Raw genomic sequence first — 21,231 nt, 5'->3', positions numbered from 1 at the left:
GGGCCGGGATGGAGCCGGCCGCAGCAGCAGGGGAGGGGGAGGCTTGGCCTCTGCCGTTACCCCCCCTCCCCTTTCCAGGCTACCCGGCCCCTTTGGGTCGCTTGGAGGACACGGGGAGAGGTCACCTCCAGCTGAGGTTTGGCCTCGCTGGCAGGGACGGAGAGGGACGGGGCTCGCGGTGGGGCCCACCGCTGTCCTCCGGTGTGTGGAACAGGTGCTGACCCACACCCCGAGCTGTGGGGAGCCAGCCCCGTGCAGCAGGGAGCCAGCTCTAACCACGGGGAGCCATCCCCGAGCTGTGGGGAGGCAGCCCTGGGCAGCGGGGAGCCAGCTCCGGGCAGTGGGGAGCCAGCTCTGAGCAGTGGGGAGCCAGCTGCAAGATGGGGAGCCATCCCCAGGCAGCAGGGAGCCATCTCCGGGCAGCGGGAACCAGCCACAAGGTGCGGGGGGGCCCTTGCACTTGCTGGCTCTCGAGCTGGGTCCTGCCCAGGCAGGGACTCTGCCTGCATAACCCCCGCACCCCAAGCTCCCTTCTCCCACTGATCGTGAAAGTAGTGGGTGTTTGTGAGGGGCCTCGTACCACAAATTATCTAAGGAAGGCAGAAAGCCCTGCAAATCTGCAGGGGGGCATTTGGGGGGTGCAGGGAGAGCGGAGGGCTCACTCTAAAATGGGAGCGGGCAGCCGAGTGCAGGTGCCCTCTGAAAAAGCTGGGACGGACAAGCAGGACCTGTCCAGTCACTCCTCTGTCCCCACCTGTCTGGCCCAGGCAGTTCAGCAACCCTTTCCAGACACCCAGGATGCCGGCTCTCCTCCCCGACCCAGCCCAGCTCCTGGAAATGCCACAAGACCGGGAAGGCTGGGGTCTGCCACGGCTCCTGGCTCAGGGCCCTGTCTGAGGTCTGTTCCCCGTGTGGCCCGGGGCGCAGTGTGCCGGGCTCTGCTCCCATGCCCACTGCCCTTTGCCTGGCCGCTGGCTCAAGAGCCGGGACGCAGCAGTGCGGGCAGCAGCCTGGAGCTGCCAGCCCTGGGAGAAACCTCAGGAAAATTGCTTAGAAGCTGCAAGAAAATGGGGAGTGATTGTCACAGCCCAAGTGACTGTCACAGCTTAATAATTAGCGGGCAGAGGGGGTGGAAGTACAGCCTGTCTCTGTCTAATTTTGCAGCCGCTGTTGTAGCGACTGTTGCAAAGGACTGAAACGGGCCAAAAGAGCTTTGGGTTGCACAGGGGATCGGGAGGGATGTGATCTGGTGGGTCCTGAGGGATGAAGGATGTTGTGCCGGTCAGTACCCAGCACATCACCCTTGGCTTCCATCTCGTGGAGCACAGGCAGTGGGCAGTGGCTGGACTGCTGGACTCAGAGCAGGGCACAGGCTGCTGACCTGCTCCCTGCCTACCTCTCCCGCCCTTGCTGCTGTCCAGTGCGGCTCGGAGGGAGACAGGAGCTAATCGCGCTTCTGCATCATCAAAGAGATTCTTGGGAGCTGCATATCACCTTCCCAGCGCTGCCGGGAAGGGCCCAAGGGGGGTTTGTAAGGCCAGCCTTTGCGTCAAAGCTAGTTCATCTCTGTCCTCGGGCACAGCACATGTCTCCCTGCCAGCCTGGAGATCTCTGGCAGATATTCCTCCCAGTGCCTGGTCTCCCTGAGGAGACAGCAGAGCTGTGCCTGGCTGCTGGGAGCAGGGAGGGAAGGGATTTGGCACTGGACAGTGCAAAACTCATCTTGGGCACGAAGCTGGGGTGAATACTTGGATGGTCCCAGGCCGTTTAGGCTCGGGGCTGCTGGGACCTCAATGGCTTGAGCATTCCTGAGCAGCTACACGCAGGCTTCCTTGTGGAGAGGCGGTGTTGGGTCCAGGCTGGAGCTTATCTGCCAAGGGGAGGGAGCTGAAACTTGATAAGAAGCAGCCCTGCGGTGGGTCTGGATTGCTGGCAGGGTGGGACACCCGCCGGCTGGGAGAGGAGGGCAGGGACCTGCGGTACCAGGAGGTTCCTTGGCTTATCTCTGGCAGGATCATTCTTCTACTACGTGCACAGGGCAGCGCGTGGAGGGGTCTTTACACAGGCATCCCTTATCATTAAAATCCAGCCTTCCTCCTGTCCTGACAGGCTGGGAGAGGCTGCATGAATCTGGGGTGTGCGAACCTTAGTTCTGCCTGCTTGGCCAATACGTCTTTGATGCTCCTCTAACGCTGGTGGGGGTTATCCCCCTGCACTCCTTTCTTGCGCATTGAAGGAGCCGAACAGGCTGCTCCTGAACCCAGGCTGTTTGCTTGGGAGCGTGGTGGTGTTTGGAGGGGCTGGTCGGAGAAGGCAGCATGCTCATAGGCTGCTGGAACTAATGTGATGAGTTTGCAGGTCTCTGCATCCAGTCATCTGGTGGGGCTGAGAGGCAGCTCTCCGGTTACTGCGTTTGTCCTCGGCTGGTATTCTAACTGTGGGATGCGGTCCCAGAAGAATCACCAGCCGTCGGGACAGGTCTCCTTGTTTCCCCCCATCTGTCAGAGCCATGTGCAAGTGCTGCCTGGGTTGCCAGGAGGAAAATGAACTCTGCTGGTATCTGCCATCCATTACGCACCCCACCATTTGGGTCTGTGGGTGTCGCAGGGTGCCTGGCACAGAGGTGGATGGTACCAGCCCCTGGCAAAGCACGTCCTCCCCACGCTGCCCCAACAGCCCCAGACGTACTTGCCGAAGTAAACCAGGGCTTGGGGCTGCATTCTCATCTTTGCTGCAGTCCTGGCTCCCAGGGGCCTCCGTCCTCCAGGAAAAGCAAGCTAAGCTTTACAACCCCCTGAGGTGCTAGGAAAGTGGTCCCTGAGGAGCCTTTGCTGGAGGCTTTTGGAAGGAGCCAAAGCAAGAGGAAGATCTGGGGGCTCTTGCAGCTTCTAGGGCAGAGTCAGGTGAATTCAGAAAGTCCCCCCACATTTTTTGGCTAATAAGTGTTGGGAGGCTGGGGGGGAAAAGGCAGTTCAACCCAGCCAGGAGGCAGTGGCAGGCTCTGGGGCACTGATATCCAGATGAGGATGCTGACAGCTGCTCCAGCTCAGGCATGCAGGAGCAGCTGTGCTCTGCTGGGGGGCTGAGCCAGCCTGCGCTGCTGTCCCCCCAAGTCACCTGTGGCTTTCAGATGGTGCCAGTTGCTGCTCCAGCCATGGCCGGGGGATGTTTTGGCTCCATGACTCTGCTCAGCCAGGGGGAGCCCAGCCTGTCTTTGCCATGGCCCCCAGGACCCCATCTCCAGGCACTGCAGCAGGGGTGGATGGGGACAAGCCCCTCCATCCCAAACTGTAAGACCCCTGGGTGAGCCCACCAGGCTGGGTGGACGGGGGATGGGCTGTGCAAAACTACAACCCCTCCACTATCCTTCCACGGGGCCAGTGGCAGGGAAGGAAGAGGGGCCGGGGCTGGGACAATGGGCTGTGGAGCTGACTCAAACAGCCAGTTCCTGGTCGCTTCCTCTCCCCCCTCCCGTGCTGGAGCTGGCCCTGGGCGGGGAAGGCGGAGGAATCTCACTTCTCTCAGCCTGTTTTTGAAGCAAGAGCTCCCGGGCAGCAGGAGTGAGCACCCTCCCACCTGCGCCCACAGCCATGGCCAAGGCAGAATGGCTCCTGGCACCCTGGCACCGGGGAGGTAAGGCAGGCAGGGCGGGCAGGGGGAGGCAGCAAGGCAGCCTTCTCGGGGAGGAGCGAGCAGTGAGGGCGGTGGAGTTGCAGGCACCGGTCGCTCTGCAGGGCAAGACCCCGGGTTGGGGTGAGCTGTCGGGTATAGACACTGGTCTCCAGAGGCCGTGCAATAGCCACAGGGTTGGGTGGCAGTGCGGGTTTTGTCCCACCTTTCCCAGCCTGGCCTCAGTTGTGGTGTGTCACCTGCCCTTTTAAATCCTTGCTGCCATTCCCCAGCCTGTTGGGGTGACAAAGCAAGAGAAGCACAGAGATCCCCTGCACGCGTGTCCCACCAACCATTCCTCAGGCTGGGATTGAGCCTTGCTGGGATGGATCGTGCCCAGCCCTGTGGTGCTGTACCCTCCTGGCAGCTCTTGCTTGCTGGTGGTGGCAGGAATGGGGACCGTGTGACCGTGGGTTAGCCCACATCGCAACCATCCAGGGCTCTCGGTGCTCTCGCTGCCCTCACCATCGCTCCTGCTGTGGCTGATTTCATGTCTCAGGCCCCTTTGTCCTGGGGCCTGGCTGCGTTCCCCTCACAGGCAACTTCCTCACATTGTCCCGGCCCCGCGGAGTGTAAAACCAGCCGGGCACAGGGGAAATGGTGCTTTCCTGGAAGCACCCCTGCCCAGCGAGGGGCTGCAGCCTCTCCAGCACGGGCAGCCCGTGCGCCTGGGAGCGCTGCCCCAGGCATCCATGCACCACCAAACAGTCCAGGCCAGGCTGGGGACATCACCGGGGGAAAGCCCTCGGGCAGCTGGCCTTGGCCACCCTGGGCCTAGGTGTGCCCTTGGCCACGGTGTGTGGTGATGCTGTGCTGGGGTGCCAAGGACCGGCTGGGGCTGGGGCTGGCAGGTTGCTGCGCTGGGTTTCCTGAGGCCCTTGGGAAAGGTTTGCGCCTGTTTTCTTGTCTGGGAAGCATGTGAGAGTAAGGGGTGTGATATGAGGAGGAAGTCATGCTGCTAGGGAGCCACAGCAGGTCTGGGAGAAGGGCTCCGAGAAGCCTGATTCTGCCGACCATGGCTGATGGCTTGCTGCAGGGACTGGGGTCGAGCCAGGATCTGGGATTGCAAAGGCAGGGTGATGAGAGCACCCGTGGCCAAGCCCAGAGCAGCTGCCGCTGGTACCGGCGCTCTGCTCCATCCTCGGGAGCGGTGGCTCTCAGCCCTTTGGCAAGCAGCAGCATGAGTTCACCTTGGCCGGCTGCAGTACTGGGCCAAGCCCTGCTGCGAGCGTGGCCACAGGCAGTTCCCATCCCCACAGCACAAGCGGATGGTGCGCCGGGGCTCCTCCTGTGCCGGGCTTGCTGGCCAAGTTCCCTCCACAGCACACACACCTCCCCTGGCTCCCAAAACTCCCTGACAGGGTCCTGGCTCACATTGCCGGAGCCAAATGTACCCAGCACAGCTTTTCACCAGTGGCCCCCACCTGCCAGCCAGGCTCTGCACCGGCCTCAAGGGCAGTCACCAAGCCAGCAGTGCCACAGCTCATGGGGATTTTGACCAGCATCAGCTCTTCCCCTGTCACCTTGCTCCCACTGCAGCAGGGCACCCCACCACAGAAGCTAGCCCGGCTTGTCTGTCTGGGGTCGCAGTTGACACCATCCATGAGGAGCATACGTGTCCCCTCTGGTCCTGCCCTACACCAGGCATAAGGCAAAGGTGATGGATCAGTTGGGATCTGGCTGGAGAAAGAGGGCTTTTATGTGTTTTACCGGATCTCATCACAGGGTCAAGCAGTTAGAGTGCCCTAGCACACTGTTAACTCTGAGCCCTACTGAGGGACGGTGATGTTATTGACTGTATTGCTGCTAGTGATTTTAATAGAAATCTCACATAATCCAGCCTTCTCCCCATGAACTGAGTGACCCTCACAGCTACCAAACCCACCACCCCTGTCAGCAACTTCTGCAGTGCCGTTATCTCCTGTCAGTATAAAAATCAGCTGATGGCATTTTAAACAGGGAGGTGAGAAGACCTGAGAGTCTCTGGCAGATTTGGTGTAGCAGGGTGATGTTATTCTTCAGTGCCCCACGATCCTGCTGGGCACCTGTGGAGGAACACGCAGACATGCTGTGCAGGGCAACACCGAGTTCCTGGCATGGGCATCCCTCTAAAAAGCTTCCAGCCCCTCCAGCCTCAACCACCAGCAGGTCAGACGTCTGTAAGGATGGCCCTGCCTCACTGAGGGCTCGGACATGTGCCCACAAGACGTATAACGGAGGGACAATGTCCCGGGGAGGGTCCAGGTTTGAACAGGGCACAGTACGTCAGCTGCCCAAACAAGGGATGATCTTGGGCACGCTCCAGCCTGCGCGTGGCAAGTTGGACAGGTCTGCCCAGTGAGCATTGCTCCCTTGTGGCATTGAGCGTGTGGATATTTAGTGGGGTGTCACTTTGGGATGTCGTTCGGACCGGGCAGCATCCCGCCCTGGAGCTGCCGTGCACGTGGATGCCACTCCGCATCCCAGCAGGGCAGCTGGGCCAGCGGGTCCAAGTTCAGCAGGGGGTGAGCTTGGGACAGGAGGCACTTTCTGCAGCCACTGCCAGCTCCCACTGTTTGCTCTTTTCTCTTCCTCTCCGCTCATCGCAGAGCAGCGTGCGCTTTGGCTCCATACCACAGGGAATGTCATCAAGCCGCACGCGCTGGGAGCGAGCAGTCGCAGTGCCGGTGGCGGGCCGGGGCGCTTGCTCGAAGCCGGCAGCATATGTTGCCGCCACTGCGGCGCATCGGCTCCTGCTGGCGGGATTTGGGTTGCTGTTGGGATCGGTCTCAGCCTCCAAGTTCGCAGTCCTCATCCTCCGGTGTGCTAGGACCGGCAGCGGTGGCTGGCTTGCCGCTGTGCCGATACCCGTTGCCATGGCTGCTCTGCTAATGGTGCATCGCCTGCTGCTGCCGTTACATCACTCCTGTGGTACCTCTGCATCAGCAGCGAGGGGCCGAGCGGCACCGTCTGCATTGCCGGCGCTTCCTGTGAGCTTGGAGCGAGCTTGAGGAGGAAAAGTTTGGCGGTGAGCTCGAGCAAGAGGCATCATCTCACGGGAGCTTCGGCCTGAATTGAAACAACTCCTGATGGCTCTGTCAAATATCTCCCTGTGGATTCGGGATGCCTGGGCAGTAGGTAAACAGGGTTGCTGGCATGGAGTGGGGGTGACTTGGGGAGATGCTCGTGGAGGGCACATATTCTGTGCTCTGCGGCTGGGGGTCTTGCAGGGACACTTTTCTCCCAAGAGAGAGTGAAGCTCAGCTTCCCTTAGAGCAAGCTCCCCTTGGTTTCAGCCTGGTTCACATACACTTGGAGTGGCCGTGGCGTCCCAAGCCTGAACACTCGCTCGCGCTCAGTAAGACTCTGCAAGCTGTCACAGAGATAGCAGCACCTGATGTGGCTGATGGTGCTGGTTTGCACCCCTGCCTGGGGCAGCCCAGCAGGGACCATCCCAGCAAGATGCTGCCCTTGCTTCCAGCCCCAGGGCAAGGAGCAGAGCTCACGGCAGCTCTGAGAGGGGACAAAGCCCCTGGGGACACATGGGGAGCAGCCTCTGGCAGTCCTGGACTCCAGCCACCTGTCATTAACACCTCTGCCCATGCCTGCCTGTGCCCGCCTGCAGGCAGAGCTGGGGCTGCTGCCTGCTCCCCTCTGCAAGCCTCAGGGCAGGGAGGGGCCAGCAGGAAGCTGAGGCCAGCTGCCTGTGGGGTGAGCCTCCCCAGCAGCCATGCCTCAATTTCCCCCCTGGCAGCAAGGCTGGCCAGGCTCAGGTCAAGAATGTTGGGGGTGTCTGGGATGGAGCTGGCTCTCCAGCTCTGCTCTCCCAGGACAGCCTTCACCTCCCACAGGCATTTGCCATGGGGTGGGGGGCCCCCTCAGAGGCATGTTGTATTTTGAGCCTGTCACTGATAAGCTTGGCAGGAGGGTCACCGCCAAGGGCAGCAGGCTCTGCTCCGGCTGCACTGTTCCTGCCGGGCACTTGGCTCGACTGGGGCACCCTGAGCCCCACAGATGTGGGTGGCAGCCGCAGCTTGCACAGACACCCCAAACCTGCTCTTGCACCAAGCCTGCACCAGGCTGCTTCCAAATACATCCCAGCCCTTGGGACCACTGGCCACAGTGCCGCTTTATCGGCCCTTGCCGTGGGCCAGGCTGCTGGCTCCTCACACCAGATCGCAGAGCCACCGTGTGATGCTGGGTCGTGAGCGGCTGCCGGGGCTGTGTCCAAAAAACCCCGAGTGACTGCTCCCGAGGAGCGAAAGCCAAAATACTGGGGTGTGATGCTCACTTTTGCTGGCAGGGTAGTGCATGGTGCAGCCCCTCAGGTTTGAGGTGCCTGGGCCGGTGGAGGGATGCTTTGCTCATCTACTCTTTCCCACGCCGTCTCCTCCTCAGCTGCTGCTTCTGCTGGGATGATGAAACCAGCTACACCAGCGCCTCAGCGATGCCGGCACTGCTGCCTGCACCAGCTCAGGACAGCACCGGCTCACTTGTGTTCCCAACCAAGTGTGTCTGCAAGGGGTGGAAAGTGCTGTAGGGCAGGGACCCCCCCCGACCACTTCGCACTGCCCTTTCCTCGTTTGCCCAGCTGTAGCTGGCCACGCTGCCCTCTCTTGCCTGCCTGAGCAGGGCAGGGTGCTGGGCCCCCCCTCGCCGGGTGCCTGGACACGCTTCCGCTTTGCCTCTGGGCGGCCCCGGGTTTCGGTGCTGCGGTTTGCCCTCGTGGTTGGAGCCCACAGGGTGGGTGCCTGGGGGTGCCCCAGCAGTGGGGCTGAGGCTGCAGAGGTAAGCTCCTGTCCTGCGGCTCCGGGGAGGGCAGTGGGGGGCTGCCCCACAGGAGGATGCCAGTACAGGGCGGCTTGGGGAGGTGGGGAGGGGGCAGCAAGGGGCTGTGCTTTGGGGGGTGTCCCCAAGTCCTGGGGGGACACTGTGTAGCTGCTGCAGGGTCTGCAGGGGTTGGTGGGGATGGATGCTGGGAGACATGTGGGCAGAAGGCGAGGAACATCGGCACCCACCAAGGCCGAAGGCTGGGTCTGTGTGAGCTGGGCAGAAGGGTGCAGCGAGCCAGGGTGTGGGACCTGCCCTTGGGGTGTGCTCAGAAATCAGGGCAGCAGCAGATCCCCTACCTCACCAAAGAGAGTGGGTTGGGGGCTGGGGGCTGCAGAGGTGAACATGTGGGTCAGGTTTGCAGGGAGATGCCCCGACCCTCCCCCCTGCCCAGCCACATTCCTGGCTCCCATCCTCAGGGGTCAACTGGGCACACGGGGTGAGCCAGAGGCCAGGACACAGGGCTCCTTCTGCCAGGACCCCTGTCCCCTCCGGGCATCACCACCTGGCAGGCACCAAACTGGGAGGCGAGAGGAGGAAAAGCCTCATCCCTGTATGAGAAAAGGGGCTGCTTCCCCGGCTGCATGGCCCAGCCCTCTGGCATGGGGCTCTGCAGCTGGGCAAAGCCTCAGCGGGGTTTACACACACACACACGCCCAGACACCTCTTGGTTGATATGGAAACGAGTCAAATTATTTAAAGGAGAAAGGGGGAAAAAAAAAAAAGCCTGGTGTTAAGGCACGTCGTTATGGTAACACAAATTATAAAAGTAACTAGGCTAGGGACGTGGCACCTTGCTTTCGGGTGCTGGGCGTTGTGCAGGCTCTGCTGCTCGATCAGCGGGAGCTGGGGGGAAGGGTGGGCAGGACAGCACCCACAGGCAGGATGGCACCCACGGGCAACAGGGTGATGCTCAGGGTGCAGTGCTGGGTGAGCTGGGGCACTGGGGGGGGACACACGGTGGGGGACATGGCTTGTGCTGAGGAACCTGGCCACATTTTGGGGCCGTTACCCTTCACCCAGGCAAGTGGGATTGCTGGAGCTACCTCGTCTGGGGTCTGGCATGAAGCAGGGTGCTGTGGCCAGAGGTGGCTGTGTGATGGCAGCTGGGGCAGTGGCGTGCTTGCTGGGGACGGGCACCCCACAGCCCCACATGCTGCGGGTGGCAGAGGGGAAGTGTTTGTCATGCTGGTAATGGGAGTGCCTCGACTGATGGGGATGGGGCTGGGCATGCAGGCAGAGCCTGCCTGCACCCCCATTGTCCTCAGAAAGTCCTCGGCCCCTGTCACCCTTTGCTTGCTGCTCTTTCCTGCAAAATGTGAGTCAGACTTGGGATGTTCATCCACCTGGCCAGGTGGATGAATCAGTGCTGGCTGATGAGGTGCAACGTCCCAGCTACTAGACAGGGTGAAGTCCCTGGTCCCTGGGGGTGATACAAGCCTGGTGGGTGACACTGGGGCATAGGACCTTGTGCGGCAACCAGTGCCAACAGCAGCCATCCCTCTGCCCACACCAGGGGCAGCTGGAGAAGGATTAGCCCTAAGTTTCCAGGGGTGAGACCCTGGTCATCCATGAGCCCCATTTAAAGCTCACAAACCTGCTATCTGCCTTCACTGCCCAGGTCAGGGCTTGGATGCCCTCAGCAGGCAGCGTGCCAGCGGCAGCACTCCCATGGCTCCAGTGCAAAACTGCATGGGGTAGGAAACCCATATCTGCTCGGGCCTGGCGCAGCTCCGGAGTGGAGGTCCCGGTGCTGCAGGGATGCCCATGGCAAAGCCTGTTGCCAGAGCACTGCTCAGCTCCCAGCATGTCCAGCTCCCTGGTGAGCCCACATCCTTCTCCCAGGCACTTTCCTGTACGTGTGGGTGTTTCAGAGGGTCTAGCCAAGTGCCTGGCCCATCCCTGCAGAGGTTTCCTTTCCAGGAGACCTTTGCAGGGTGTCCACCGCCAGGGCAGGGCATGTTAACCTCGCTGAGCAGGCTGAAACCAGTGTGATGAAAGGCGCTGTGTTCCCTTCGCTCCCTCATTTTCAGTTGCAACTTCTGCTCTTCTGTGGCCAGGAGGTTGCTTCACTGGAGCATGCGGCTTTTCCTGCACCCAGGAGCAGCCGAGCAGTCACCCAGGGCAACAGGGCTTGCTTCCTTCCCCAATTTCCCCCTGCTTCCTTTCTGACTTGTTCTGGCAGCCTGCGGGGGCAGTGTCCATCCCCCAGAGCAGCAGCAGTGGCAGTGATGGGGTCTGGTCCCACCCAGCAGCAGCCTGCAGGGGTGGCTTTTCTGGGATGGGACACATATCCCAGTCGCTGCATTCCTGGAGAGCCCTAGGACAGGATGAGCGTGCTGCACCGGTGCGGTGTCAGCTTGGCAGCCTGCGGCAGTGCTCACAGGGAAACGGCCTGCCCTCCACCTTCTCACCCTGCTCCCTCCTGCTTGCAGCCACCTCTAACCTGGACCTCGAGAACAAGAAAGCCGCCCACACCAAGCTGTCATGGCAGCAGCCAGTGAACGTCTTCCTGGCATCTGGGCGCCCGCCGGGCATGGAGCAGCTGCACCAGGAGGCCCAGCTCAACCTCCAGAGCTTGCTGCAAGGTAGCGGAGCAAGAGGGGCCAGCGGCAGGGTGGGTGAGCGTGGCAGGGATGGGTGCTTCCCTGGGTACACGACTGCCATGCAAACAGCAAGGTCATCTCCATGTGCATGTGTCCGAGCCACTCCTCAGACCTTGCCAAGCTGTAGAAGTTGGGTCCCTAGGGGGTCCCAGCCTCTAGCAGACCCCCTCCAATCTCTGCTCCCAAGTCACTGCTGCAAGCAGCAAAGCAACTGGGGCCAAGACCAGTCGCTGGGGCTTCTGGACGCCCTCCAGCCCCACCGTGGTGCAGTTCTGGCCAAAAGGGCCTCAGAGACCCAGCTGCTGATCTGATCTATCTAACTGGATCAGTGTGGCTGTTGATTTTGTTTGCTTCCAATTTCTTAACCAAGCCATCACGCGGCCTCGGCTCGGATGCTTTGCAGGCATCGATTAGATCAGCAGCCCAGCCTTCCCCCAGCTTGTAATCTCATTAAGTCAGCCTGAGCAGACCTGGTTTCCGCCAGACCATAACGACCGGCATTAATTAGCTCAACAATTACAGGATGGGGAGACACTGAGTTCCCTCCTGGCTGTCCCCGGCAGGACCCACTGCATTCCCAGGCAGCCCCCCTGGGAGGAGCAGGGCGGGCTGCTGGGGTCTCAGCACTGCCTCAGCTCCCCCCCAGCCCTAGCATTCCTCCGTGACGTCCCCCTTCCCCACCTCTCCTGAGCTGCCTGTGTTGAGCAGGGACAGCCAGCCAGCCCGGGGACAGCTAGCCAGGAACAGCCAGCTGGGGCCAGCCCTCCTCCTGCCCTGGGAGCAAAGCTCTCACCCCCAGCCGGTGGCTGGAGCAGGGTCCCAGGTGCCGTTTCTCTTGCAGAGGAGTATGAGGAGCAGTACACCGAGAGCAGGGTCACCGGGCAGACCTTCCGTGCCACCGGCCACCTGCCCCCCGACACTCCCCCTGAGCCGTCGCCGCGACCCCCGCCTGCTAAGCGCCTTGAGTTTGTGCTTATGGTGAGTGCCGGGGCAGCAGGGCAGGGCAGTACAGCCCCAACATCGCCCAGAGAAGAGGGATTGGCACGGGCAGTTGGGCAGAAGGGCTGGGATGGAGCTATTTGTGTCATACCCTTTGGTGGGTCACGTGCCTTTTCCTCCACAGCCCCCAAGCCGGCGAGCAACCGAAGAGGAGACTGCTGGCACAACTGCACTCGGTGCTCGGCTGCCCGACACCTCCCTGAGCCTCCCCACCAGCCCCGACAAGCAGCCAGCCTGGACCAGGGCCTTCCCCCTGCCCACCGTGGAGGAGAAGCAGTGGCACCAGTCCTGCTCCATCCAAACCAACATCGTCCCCATCAATGTCTCGGGTAGGGCAGCACCTCCACAGCACAACACTGGCGGGGAGAGGCGCGAGAGGCAACCCCAGCACCAAGCTGGCACTGTGGGCAGGATATGGGGTGCAGGGTGGTGGGAGGCAGGGCTGGGGCTGTGAGCCTGTGTCCCTGTGGGCCAGGCAGGCACTGGGGGCAGAGCAGGGGACAGCTGGCATCTGTCATTCCCGGCCATCTCTCCTGCCATCTGCAACTTTGTGTGTCTGGTCCATTGGCCACACCGCCATCCAGTTTCTTGTTTCCACTGTGCTGCCCAGCCAGCCGGTTTTGTTGTCACCTTGGCTCTTGCTGTGCTCTCTGTGGCCAGCGTGTCTCACCTGTCTGCCCATCCGTCCATCCATCCTGTTGGGGCTGCATCTCCCAGCAGTGCGATCCTGCCCAGTCCTTGCAGACCCAAGTGCCTCACTCTGCCCCCAGGTCAGTCTGGGGACAGCAGCTGAGCAAGGTGCACCTTCTGAAGGCCAAAGATGTCTTTCCGCCCTTTCTCTCCACAACAGAGAGGTGTTCCAGGACCCCTGCCCCACTGTTCCTCATGTCCGTGTCCCCAGTGTGGCTCAGCACTGCTGGACTCATTAATGATGAAGGCCAGTGGTGCAGGGTCCAGCCTCACCAGCACCAACCAGAGCCTGTCACGCAGAGCCGGGCCAGTCTCTGTGGCTTCCCATGCATCCCACCTCCATCTGCAGCATCTCCGTCCTCCCACTGGCTGGCAGCACCCGCTGTGCCTCCATCTCCCCAGGGGCTCACCCCACGTGGCTCACCACCCTATGCCATCCCATGCTCCTGCCTGCAGTCAGCATCTCAAGCTGGGGGACACGCGGTGATGGAGGGGGGATGAGCCCCCACTCCGGCAGCCCCTCCTGCCACTGCTGCGTACAGCCTGTTTGTTTTGGCTACAGGGCAGCACTTTGCTAGGCACGCGAGTGCTCGTCACTCCCTGTTTAACACAGAGACCGCGATGAACCCCAAGTCCACCCTGCGGCGTAGACGGACCATTATCGGATTCCCTAACCTGTCCCTGCGAGACCAAGGTGACGGCAAGAACTGCGCAGCCACTTTCATGCTCCAGCAGCACCTGGGCAGGGCTGGCACCCACCAGAGCTGCACTGACAGTGGGCAGAGCCACCCTGGGGGCTGGTAGCCAGCCTGGGCACAGATGGGCTCCCCGGGGATGCCCCAGCCTTGGGGAGGTAAAGGCCACTGTGCTGGCTCTGCTCCCTCCTGAGACACCAAGGTGCTGGGCACGCTGGTGATTCTGGGCTGGCCCTGGGGCTGGCAGGGCATTGGGGACAGCCCCTTCACCCCAGGTCAGGGTCCTGCACACTTACGGGACAGGAAGGCCACCAAAATTTCTCCTAGTGATGGGAATCACCCAGCCTCAACTCCAGCAGCTCCTGCCCTGTGCCCACCCTTCCCAGAGGTGGGCAGACCTCCCTCAGGGTGCCAGGGCTGTGGGACACACACCCTGCCTGGGTCTTTGCTGGGGCTGGTGAGCTGGCCTATGCTGGCATGCTGAGGGCACTTGTGTGGCTGAGGGTCCCTGCAGCACTCCCAGCATGGCCACAGACTGGTGTTGGACCCTGTGGGGACAGCAGACATCCCAGCTCAAGGGCTTTGTCATGCTGTCCCCTATGGAAGGTGTAGAGAAACCAGAGCCAGCCTCTTTCTCAGAGGCAGGTAGGGCCAGGAGGAGGAGAAGCCATGGCACCAGCTTGCACCAGGGGGAGTTGTCACTGGGTAGGAGGAAGGTTTTTCCCCATGACAGTGATAAAACAAGGACGAAAGGTTATGATGGCTCCTCCCTTGGACATGGTCAGACCTCAACCCACTGCAACCTTGAGCATCCTGGTCTGCTGGGTGTGCCCTGAGTGGGACCCCCGGGTGCTTCGCTATCCAAGCAGTTCTGAGATGAGGTGGCACTGTGAGCCATCGTGTCCCTCCACAAACCAGGTGGCAATGCCTTGCTCTGCACTTCCTGGTCCCCATCTTTGTCCCCACCATGGGACAGCACTTTGGTGACCATGGAGCCAATGTTCTCACTCCTGCCATGGCTGCTAAGTTGTCCATGGCACATCCCAGCCAACAGATCCCAGACTCAAGGGTTGACACAGGCTGGGAACTGTCCCCGGTTGGGTTACAGCCACGCCAATACAGGGGGTAGGAGAGCATCTGGTAAGAGAGGTTGTCAACCTGTGCCCTCCAGTCTGCCTGGGCATGTTTGATGCCTGGGCAGAAGTGCAGTCCCAGAGATCAGCCACAGGGTGGGACCAGTCCTGGCCCCACGGCACACGGAGCAGGACCGTGCCGCCAACCTGCTGGTAGAGAGTGAAGCAGGACGATGCTCACCCAGGCTGTCTCTCCTTGCAGGCAGTGCCAACGGCCCCACACTCAACACACGTGTGCCCATTGCTGAGTCCCTCTCCTGCAGCTTCGTGCCTGAGGCCACAAGTGGGGGGAAGACACCCCAGGAGATCAGTCCCCACCAGCCCCTCTCTGCCCCACTGAGGAAGACCTTCAGTGACCTCGGTGCCCGCTGCTGCCAGCCACCCGCCACCATGGACAGTGCGGCCACCCCCTGCACCAGTGCTTGCAACGGGCCGCAGGGCACCCACTTCTCCCCATCCTGGAGTACCCTGGGCTACGGGAGCCCCTCCAGCCCCACCACCAGCCAGGGCAAGGGGCCCCCCTGTGCCTCTCCAGGCGGCTCCATCCCATCACCCAGCCCAGGCTCACCCGCTGCCTCCTTCTTCATTGCCACAGAGGAGCGTGCAGGCAGCAACGGGCCTGGCTCCTTTTCCAGCACAGTGCCTGAGTCCCCCTCCACCTCCGGGGGTGGCCAGAGGTGTGAGGGCCGAGAAGCCAAGGTGAACTTCTTGCCAGGAGGCCAAGAGGAGCCGGAGCCAGCTGTGGAGCCAGCACGGCTGGAGGTGGAGCGGGCAGGGTGCCGGTTCCGCGAGCGGTCGCTGTCAGTGCCCACTGACTCGGGCTCCCTCTGCTCGGTGGACATTGCGTACGCTGAGACTCGGCGGGGCAGTGCCAACTACGCCCTGGGCTACCCCAGCGCCAGCTCTGAGGGCAGCACCAGCACTGACAACATTTCCCTGGGGCTGGAGCCGGAGGGCCAGCGGCGGCGGCGCTCCAAGAGCATCTCCCTCAAGAAGGCGAAGAAGAAGCCCTCGCCACCCACACGCAGCGTCTCTCTGATTAAAGAGGGGCAGGATGCCACCGCGGGGCCCAGCTCACCACTGCCCAAGGATCAGCGACCCAAGAGCCTGTGCATCCCACCGGAGCCCCAGGGACACCGGCTGGTGCATGCCGAACCCCAGGGGAGCGTGGGGAGGGAGCCCGACGGCACAGCTACTCCCCACCAGTGGCATCTCACGGACTGGAAGGCCAGCGATCCCTACCGGTCCCTCTCCAGCTCAAGCACAGCCACAGGGACCACAGCCATCGAATGCACCAAGGCACGGGGCAGCTCTGAGTCCCTCACATCCCCCTCCATCTCCAGGGCCACGACGCCTTCCCAGCTCTCCGCCGAGGCAGACCTCAAGACCTCCTCCCCAGGCAGGCCCACTGGGCTGATGTCCCCATCCAGCGGGTACTCCAGCCAGTCGGAAACCCCAACGCCCACCGTCCCCACCTCTGCCATCCTTGGGCACTCCCCGCACCAGGTGCGGGTGAGGCCACTTGTCCCTGAGAGGAAGTCCTCACTGCCCCCCACATCCCCCATGGAGAGGAGCCCCAAGTCCAGGCTGTCCTTCGACCTGCCGCTCATGCCACCCGCCCACCTCGACCTCTCAGGGCTGAAAATCTCCCTGAAAGGGAAGACGAAGGTCAGCCGGCACCACTCCGACTCCACCTTTGGCATCAAGCTGGCCCAGAAGACCAGCCCCATCACACCCATCATGCCGGTGGTCACACAGTCCGACCTGCGCTCCGTCCGCCTCCGCTCCATCAGCCGCTCGGAGCCAGAGGACAATGCTGATGGACCAGATCACGCTGAGGAGCTGTCGCACGGTCCCTGCCTGGGGCCAGAGAGGAAGGTGAAGCCACCTGTGGCAGAGAAGCCGCCACTGGCCAAGCGGCCCCCGATCATCCTGCCCAAGCCCCCACCTCTGCGGGAGGAGGGTCCCCTGTCACCCACATCCCCACCAGGCGCTGCCACCAAGGAGAAGGGGCTGCCTCAGGATGGCTTTGTGGTGCTGCGGAAAGGGGAGTGGAGGAGGAGCCCGGGGGACTCCCCCTTGCCCCTGACCCCGGCAGGACCCCGGCGGCTCTCGCAGGGCAGCCTGGAGGATGAGCCACGGCCAGAGTGGAGTGGTGCCAGCGAGGGGGAGCGGAGGAAGGCCAAGGTGCCGCCGCCAGTGCCCAAAAAACCCAGCGTGCTCTACCTGCCGCTCGCCCCAACCCCGGCACATCTGGGAGCTGGCATGGGGGACCAGCCACCCACCCCCAGCCCCATCATCACGCTGGACACTGACCCTACCTGCTGCGACCCCGACGTTGAGGAGCCACCATCCCCAGAGGCCCTGGGCACAGCACAAGCCAGTGACCACTCCTCAGAGCAAGGTGAGGGTCTCCCCAATCCTATGATGGGTTTCACCCCAGGGACAGGGGGGTGCCGCCATGCCCACACAGGACATTTCACAGCTGCCGCCTTCTCCCTGCCTACAGGCAGCTCAGGGGAGGCTGGCACAGAGGAAAAAAGCTTCGTCAGCGACAAGACGGCTGACTCCATCGCAGAGGAGGACGACGATGTGTTCGTGACATCCTGCACCACGGAGGATCTCTTCACTGTGATCCACAGGTAAGGCTGGTGCATGGCACTGGGTGGGCACAGCCCCCCATCCCTGCTGCATCCTGCCACAGTCACAGGGCCAAGCAGTTTTCCTCCCACCACACCACCTTAAATTTTCCACACCAGGACCAATGCTCGCACTTAGGGACCACCTGGCTGTTGCTGTCTCAAGCACTTCAGAGTTTAGCATGCCGTCTGTGGCCAGGCTGGGTCACCAGCTTGCAGGGGGGGTGTCCACTACTCCATCAGCCTTTGTGGCAAGTCAGACCTAGCTGCCTGGAGAGTGTTTACCATCAGCTAGGGGTGCATCGCCTGCCACACATGGGTTGTCTTCTTTCCCCAATGGAGTGGGCAGAGCCACAGCCAGGCAGGCATCATGCCGCTTGCTGTAGGACCTCACCCCATCCAGAGCAGCGGCAGCTCCCGCCTGAGGCTGCTCTCACCACATGTCTCTTTGGTGCCTAGGTCGAAGAGGAAGGTCTTGGGGCGGAAAGAGCCTGGTGACACCTTTGGCAGCCGGCCCAACTCCCACTCGCCTGTAAAGACTTCAGGCTCCCCAACCAGCGATTCTCCAGCAGCAGCAGGCAGCACCGGGAAGTCCTCCAGCAGGAATGAAGACTTTAAAGCCCTGCTCCAGAAGAAGGGCAGCAAAACCAGCCCCGGTACTCGGCCATCTGCTGCTGAACTGCTCAAGACCACAAATCCACTGGCTCGGAGGGTCATGATGGAATTTGCCCCTGAGCTTGACGGTGCAAACAGTCCCAAAAGCCAGCCCTAATCTTGTATGGTCCCTTCTGGCCATGAAGGGCTGGAGATGGCTGCAGAAGGAATATTGCTGTGGAAGGGGTGTCCTGGCTACCCGGGTGAGTCCATGTGTCCCGCCAGGGGTTTTCTTCTGCTTTTGTTTCTTCCTTGGAGAGCCGCTGGTGGAGAGGCTGCATTTGGAGCCCAAGCCCCCATGTCTCTGGAGGAGCTGGGCCCTTTCCAAGAGGAAAAAGATGGCACTGTGGCTAGGATCGTCCCCGGCTGAGCCAGCTCCCAGGACCGAAGGCGTCTGCTCAGGAAGTGGAGCAGGACTGCAGCCCCCGGTGTCGCTCAGTGCCCACAGCGAAGCTAGCTTGAAACTGTTTGGTCACTTCGGCATGTGGTACTTTAAATGGCTTTTCTAATGCACACGTGGTGATGATGTTTTATTCTCTTTCATTTGACATTGTACCTTGAGTTTCCCAGGCAAAGATCACGGGTTTGAGTTCGGCTGGATACATGGAGATGTACTTTGGGAAGACATAAGGGGGCCAGCTGAAATTGAGGTTGCTTTGGAAGAGCCACAAGCGGTTCCCCCTTGTCATCCCGAGCATCCTCCTTGTCGCACGGGGAACAGGCACCCCACCGTCCACAGCCAGCGCGATGACCTCAAGCCAAAACCCAGCCCCTCCAAAGCCCCCAAAATGCTGCATTTCAGAGCTCCTCAGCTCTTGGTCCAAAATCAAACCCCAGGGTCACCTCTGCCACCAGCCCTGGGGAGCCTCACAAGCCTCCCTGCTCCCCGCCAGCCTCCCTGCTCCTTGCTGGGTCCTGCACCAGCTGTTGACTTCAGGTGATGTTGGGTGTGGGTGGCCCTGCCGCCGTGGGAAGGAAGGGCTGTGGCAAGCTAGCGCTGCCTGGGGATGCCCTTCCCCAGCTCTGCCTCTTGGATCACACCAAAGTACCCTGCAGTAGCATTGCCTGCAAACATCTGCCACATTAGCTGCTGGAGGTCCTGGGTTTCCACCGAACTGTTGGCCAAACCCAGCCAGAGGTCACCTGAGCCACCTCCCAGGTGACTCCTGGGGTCCCTCTTGGGGTTACCACTGCTCCAGCTGTGCCTGCCGGCTGCAGGGGAGCTGTGCGGGGCCGAGCAGGATGCGTGCCAGTGCCATGGGCAAAGCAGGGGCTGCACCCTGTTGCTGTCCAGAGACCACTGCTGGCAGTACCACCGTCCCCCTGGCACACGCAGGTCCCCAGACTGTGTTCCCCGGAGTCTCCCGTGGGCCAGGACACGCTGCCAAGGTGTGCAGCGGGCCCTGAGCAGTGTGAGCCTGGGAGGAGGCAGCACGTGCTGCAGTGGCACGGGGAGATGCAGCACTGGCACAGCCACATTGCCCAGCCCTGCCAAAGGGGTGGTTTTCATATCCCCCTGGCTGGGCTGCCAGCCCTCACCCGGGGCACAACGGAAGGCACAGGGTGGGATTCACCCCCCTCACCCCCAGCTGCTGCTTCCTGGCTTGGCTCCAGCGTGGGAGCCCCAGCTGTCAGTGACAGAGGCCACGGTGAGGGGCAGCGGGGCAGGGACAGCTGCTGGGGTCGGGGCAGAGCTTGGGAGGAGGGCAGGAATGAGAGGGAATGCCAGCCCCAGCTCAGAGCACGAGCATGGCTGTGTGCTCGTAGCAAGAGAGAAAGGGCGGCTGACAAAGAAACAGGGTTTAGAAAAATTTCTGCTTTATTAATCTTGATACATTTCTGCAAACTCTGGCATGCCACAGCCCTCCTGTGCGTGGGAGAGTGATGCAGCTGGGTCTGGGCAGCAGTGAGGAAAGGAAGATACCATGGCAGCACTACAGCTGCTCTTCCAAGAGGCCAGAGCTGGTCTGGGGGGGTCTCTGCCCACCCCCAGGAAGCACAGCCCTCTGCAAACTCCTCCCCATCCACACACCCATGCTGGATTTCACCCTAAAAGAGGCTCTGCGCTCCCTGCGGTTGGTTCCCCCTCCCCTCCCTCCTACTTGCACATTGCTCCCTTCCCTCTCCCGGGGTTGCAGATTTAAGCCTGTAATTAAGATCCAGGCTGAGAAACTCAGGAAAAAAAGAAAAAAAAGAAAAAAAGCTCTAACAGATTTCCATGCTTCATCTCCATCCCACAGCACCCAGCTCTCCTGCTGCTCCCAGGTCTGGCAGCAGGGTGCTGGCATGGCAGGGATGGGGCCCTGGGGACGGGAGAGGGGAGCTCTGGGGACTGGTACATTTTGCACATGACTGCTCAGGAAATGTGGTGGCGGAGGTGGCGGCTAGGGGATGGCAGCCGCAAAGTGGGCTGGGGACAAGCACGGAGCAGGGGCACCTCTGCAAAAACCCAGCACCACTGGCAGGGAAAGTGGTCGTCTGCTACTGGATAAGAAATGTATAGGAGGTCCAGGGTGCATCCTGGCTGCTGAGCCAGGGGTCAGGACATGGGATGGAGATCCTCATTTCCCTGGCCAGAGGAATGGGTTCTTACTGGTGCCAGTTCCCTAGCCACTTGCTTCCTCCTCCCTCCAGCTGTGGATGCAGAACCATTTCCGCAGCTGCTTGGCTGTGGAAAACGCAGCTCGCGGTCCTAAGGGAGAGGCCGGCCAGCGGTGCAACCCCTGGTCCCGCAGGGTGGGGGCCGGCCCGCCATGGTGCGTACTTCTGAATGTTGTACTTTTTAATCTCGCCAGCTTGGTAAACTGCTCCCTGCTGACGGCTGCCTGTGCGTGCTGGTTTTTGCGGCTGCCAAGGGCGACCAGAGTCCTGGGGAAGGGTGCTGTGGAAGGGGCGACAGGCACCCCCTGACACCCCTCGGGTGACTCAAGGGGATGTTGGCAAGCATGGGGCCCAAACGGCCCCATCCACCACAGCCTCTGGCAGTGTCTGCCACAGACTCGTGTGTCCCCAAGGGCTCTGGGTGAGCACAGGGACACAGCAGGGTGTTGGGGACAGTCCAGCATGGGTGCTGGGGATGGCATGGGGGTCTGGGGATGGACTTGGGAGTCCTGGGGGCAGGTGGGATGTGTGCTTGGGACAGCCCAGGGGATTGCTGGAGTAGGCCCAGGCTGCCGGGTGGGTGCTGGGGACAGACTCAGCACGTGTGCTAAGGGCAGTCGGGGCTGGGGACCAATCTGGGGGCAGGTAGGGTGGGTGCCAGGAATAGCCCTGGGCGTCGGGGAACAGCCCGGGGTGCTGGGTGGGCGCGGGGGACAGCCCCTGTCTCTTATACACA

At 61.7% G+C, this 21,231-nt stretch overlaps 1 protein-coding gene across 2 annotated transcripts; it reads left to right on the top strand.

Moving 5' to 3' along the window:
• The first annotated feature begins 3,526 nt into the window (after positions 1–3,526).
• Positions 3,527–20,700, top strand: NHSL2 (NHS like 2). Of its 2 annotated transcripts, XM_026848786.1 has the most exons (8): positions 3,527–3,633; positions 10,914–11,066; positions 11,926–12,062; positions 12,208–12,412; positions 13,336–13,467; positions 14,804–17,005; positions 17,111–17,243; positions 17,700–20,700. In XM_026848786.1, exons 1-8 carry the CDS (start codon positions 3,591–3,593, stop codon positions 18,010–18,012), a joined length of 3,318 nt encoding a protein of 1,105 aa, XP_026704587.1. In that variant the 5' UTR covers positions 3,527–3,590; the 3' UTR covers positions 18,013–20,700. The 2 variants fall into 2 exon arrangements, with proteins under 2 accessions (XP_026704587.1, XP_026704588.1); XM_026848787.1 differs by lacking the exon at positions 13,336–13,467.
• The last annotated feature ends 531 nt before the right edge of the window (positions 20,701–21,231 follow it).

The sequence above is a fragment of the Athene cunicularia genome (assembly GCF_003259725.1).
Source record: "Athene cunicularia isolate RWA chromosome 4 unlocalized genomic scaffold, athCun1 chr4_part3, whole genome shotgun sequence".
In the NCBI taxonomy this organism is placed as follows: domain Eukaryota; kingdom Metazoa; phylum Chordata; class Aves; order Strigiformes; family Strigidae; genus Athene; species Athene cunicularia.
This window is presented reverse-complemented; position numbering and strand designations above follow the sequence as displayed.

Excerpts from the sequence above, each read along its gene's own strand:
- NHSL2 (XM_026848786.1), top strand. The coding sequence starts at position 3,591 with ATGGCCAAGGCAGAATGGCTCCTGGCACCCTGGCACCGGGGAG. Across the intron at positions 11,067-11,925 it reads CCTCCAGAGCTTGCTGCAAG|AGGAGTATGAGGAGCAGTAC; the intron begins GTAGCGGAGCAA and ends TTTCTCTTGCAG. Across the intron at positions 13,468-14,803 it reads CCTGTCCCTGCGAGACCAAG|GCAGTGCCAACGGCCCCACA; the intron begins GTGACGGCAAGA and ends CTCTCCTTGCAG.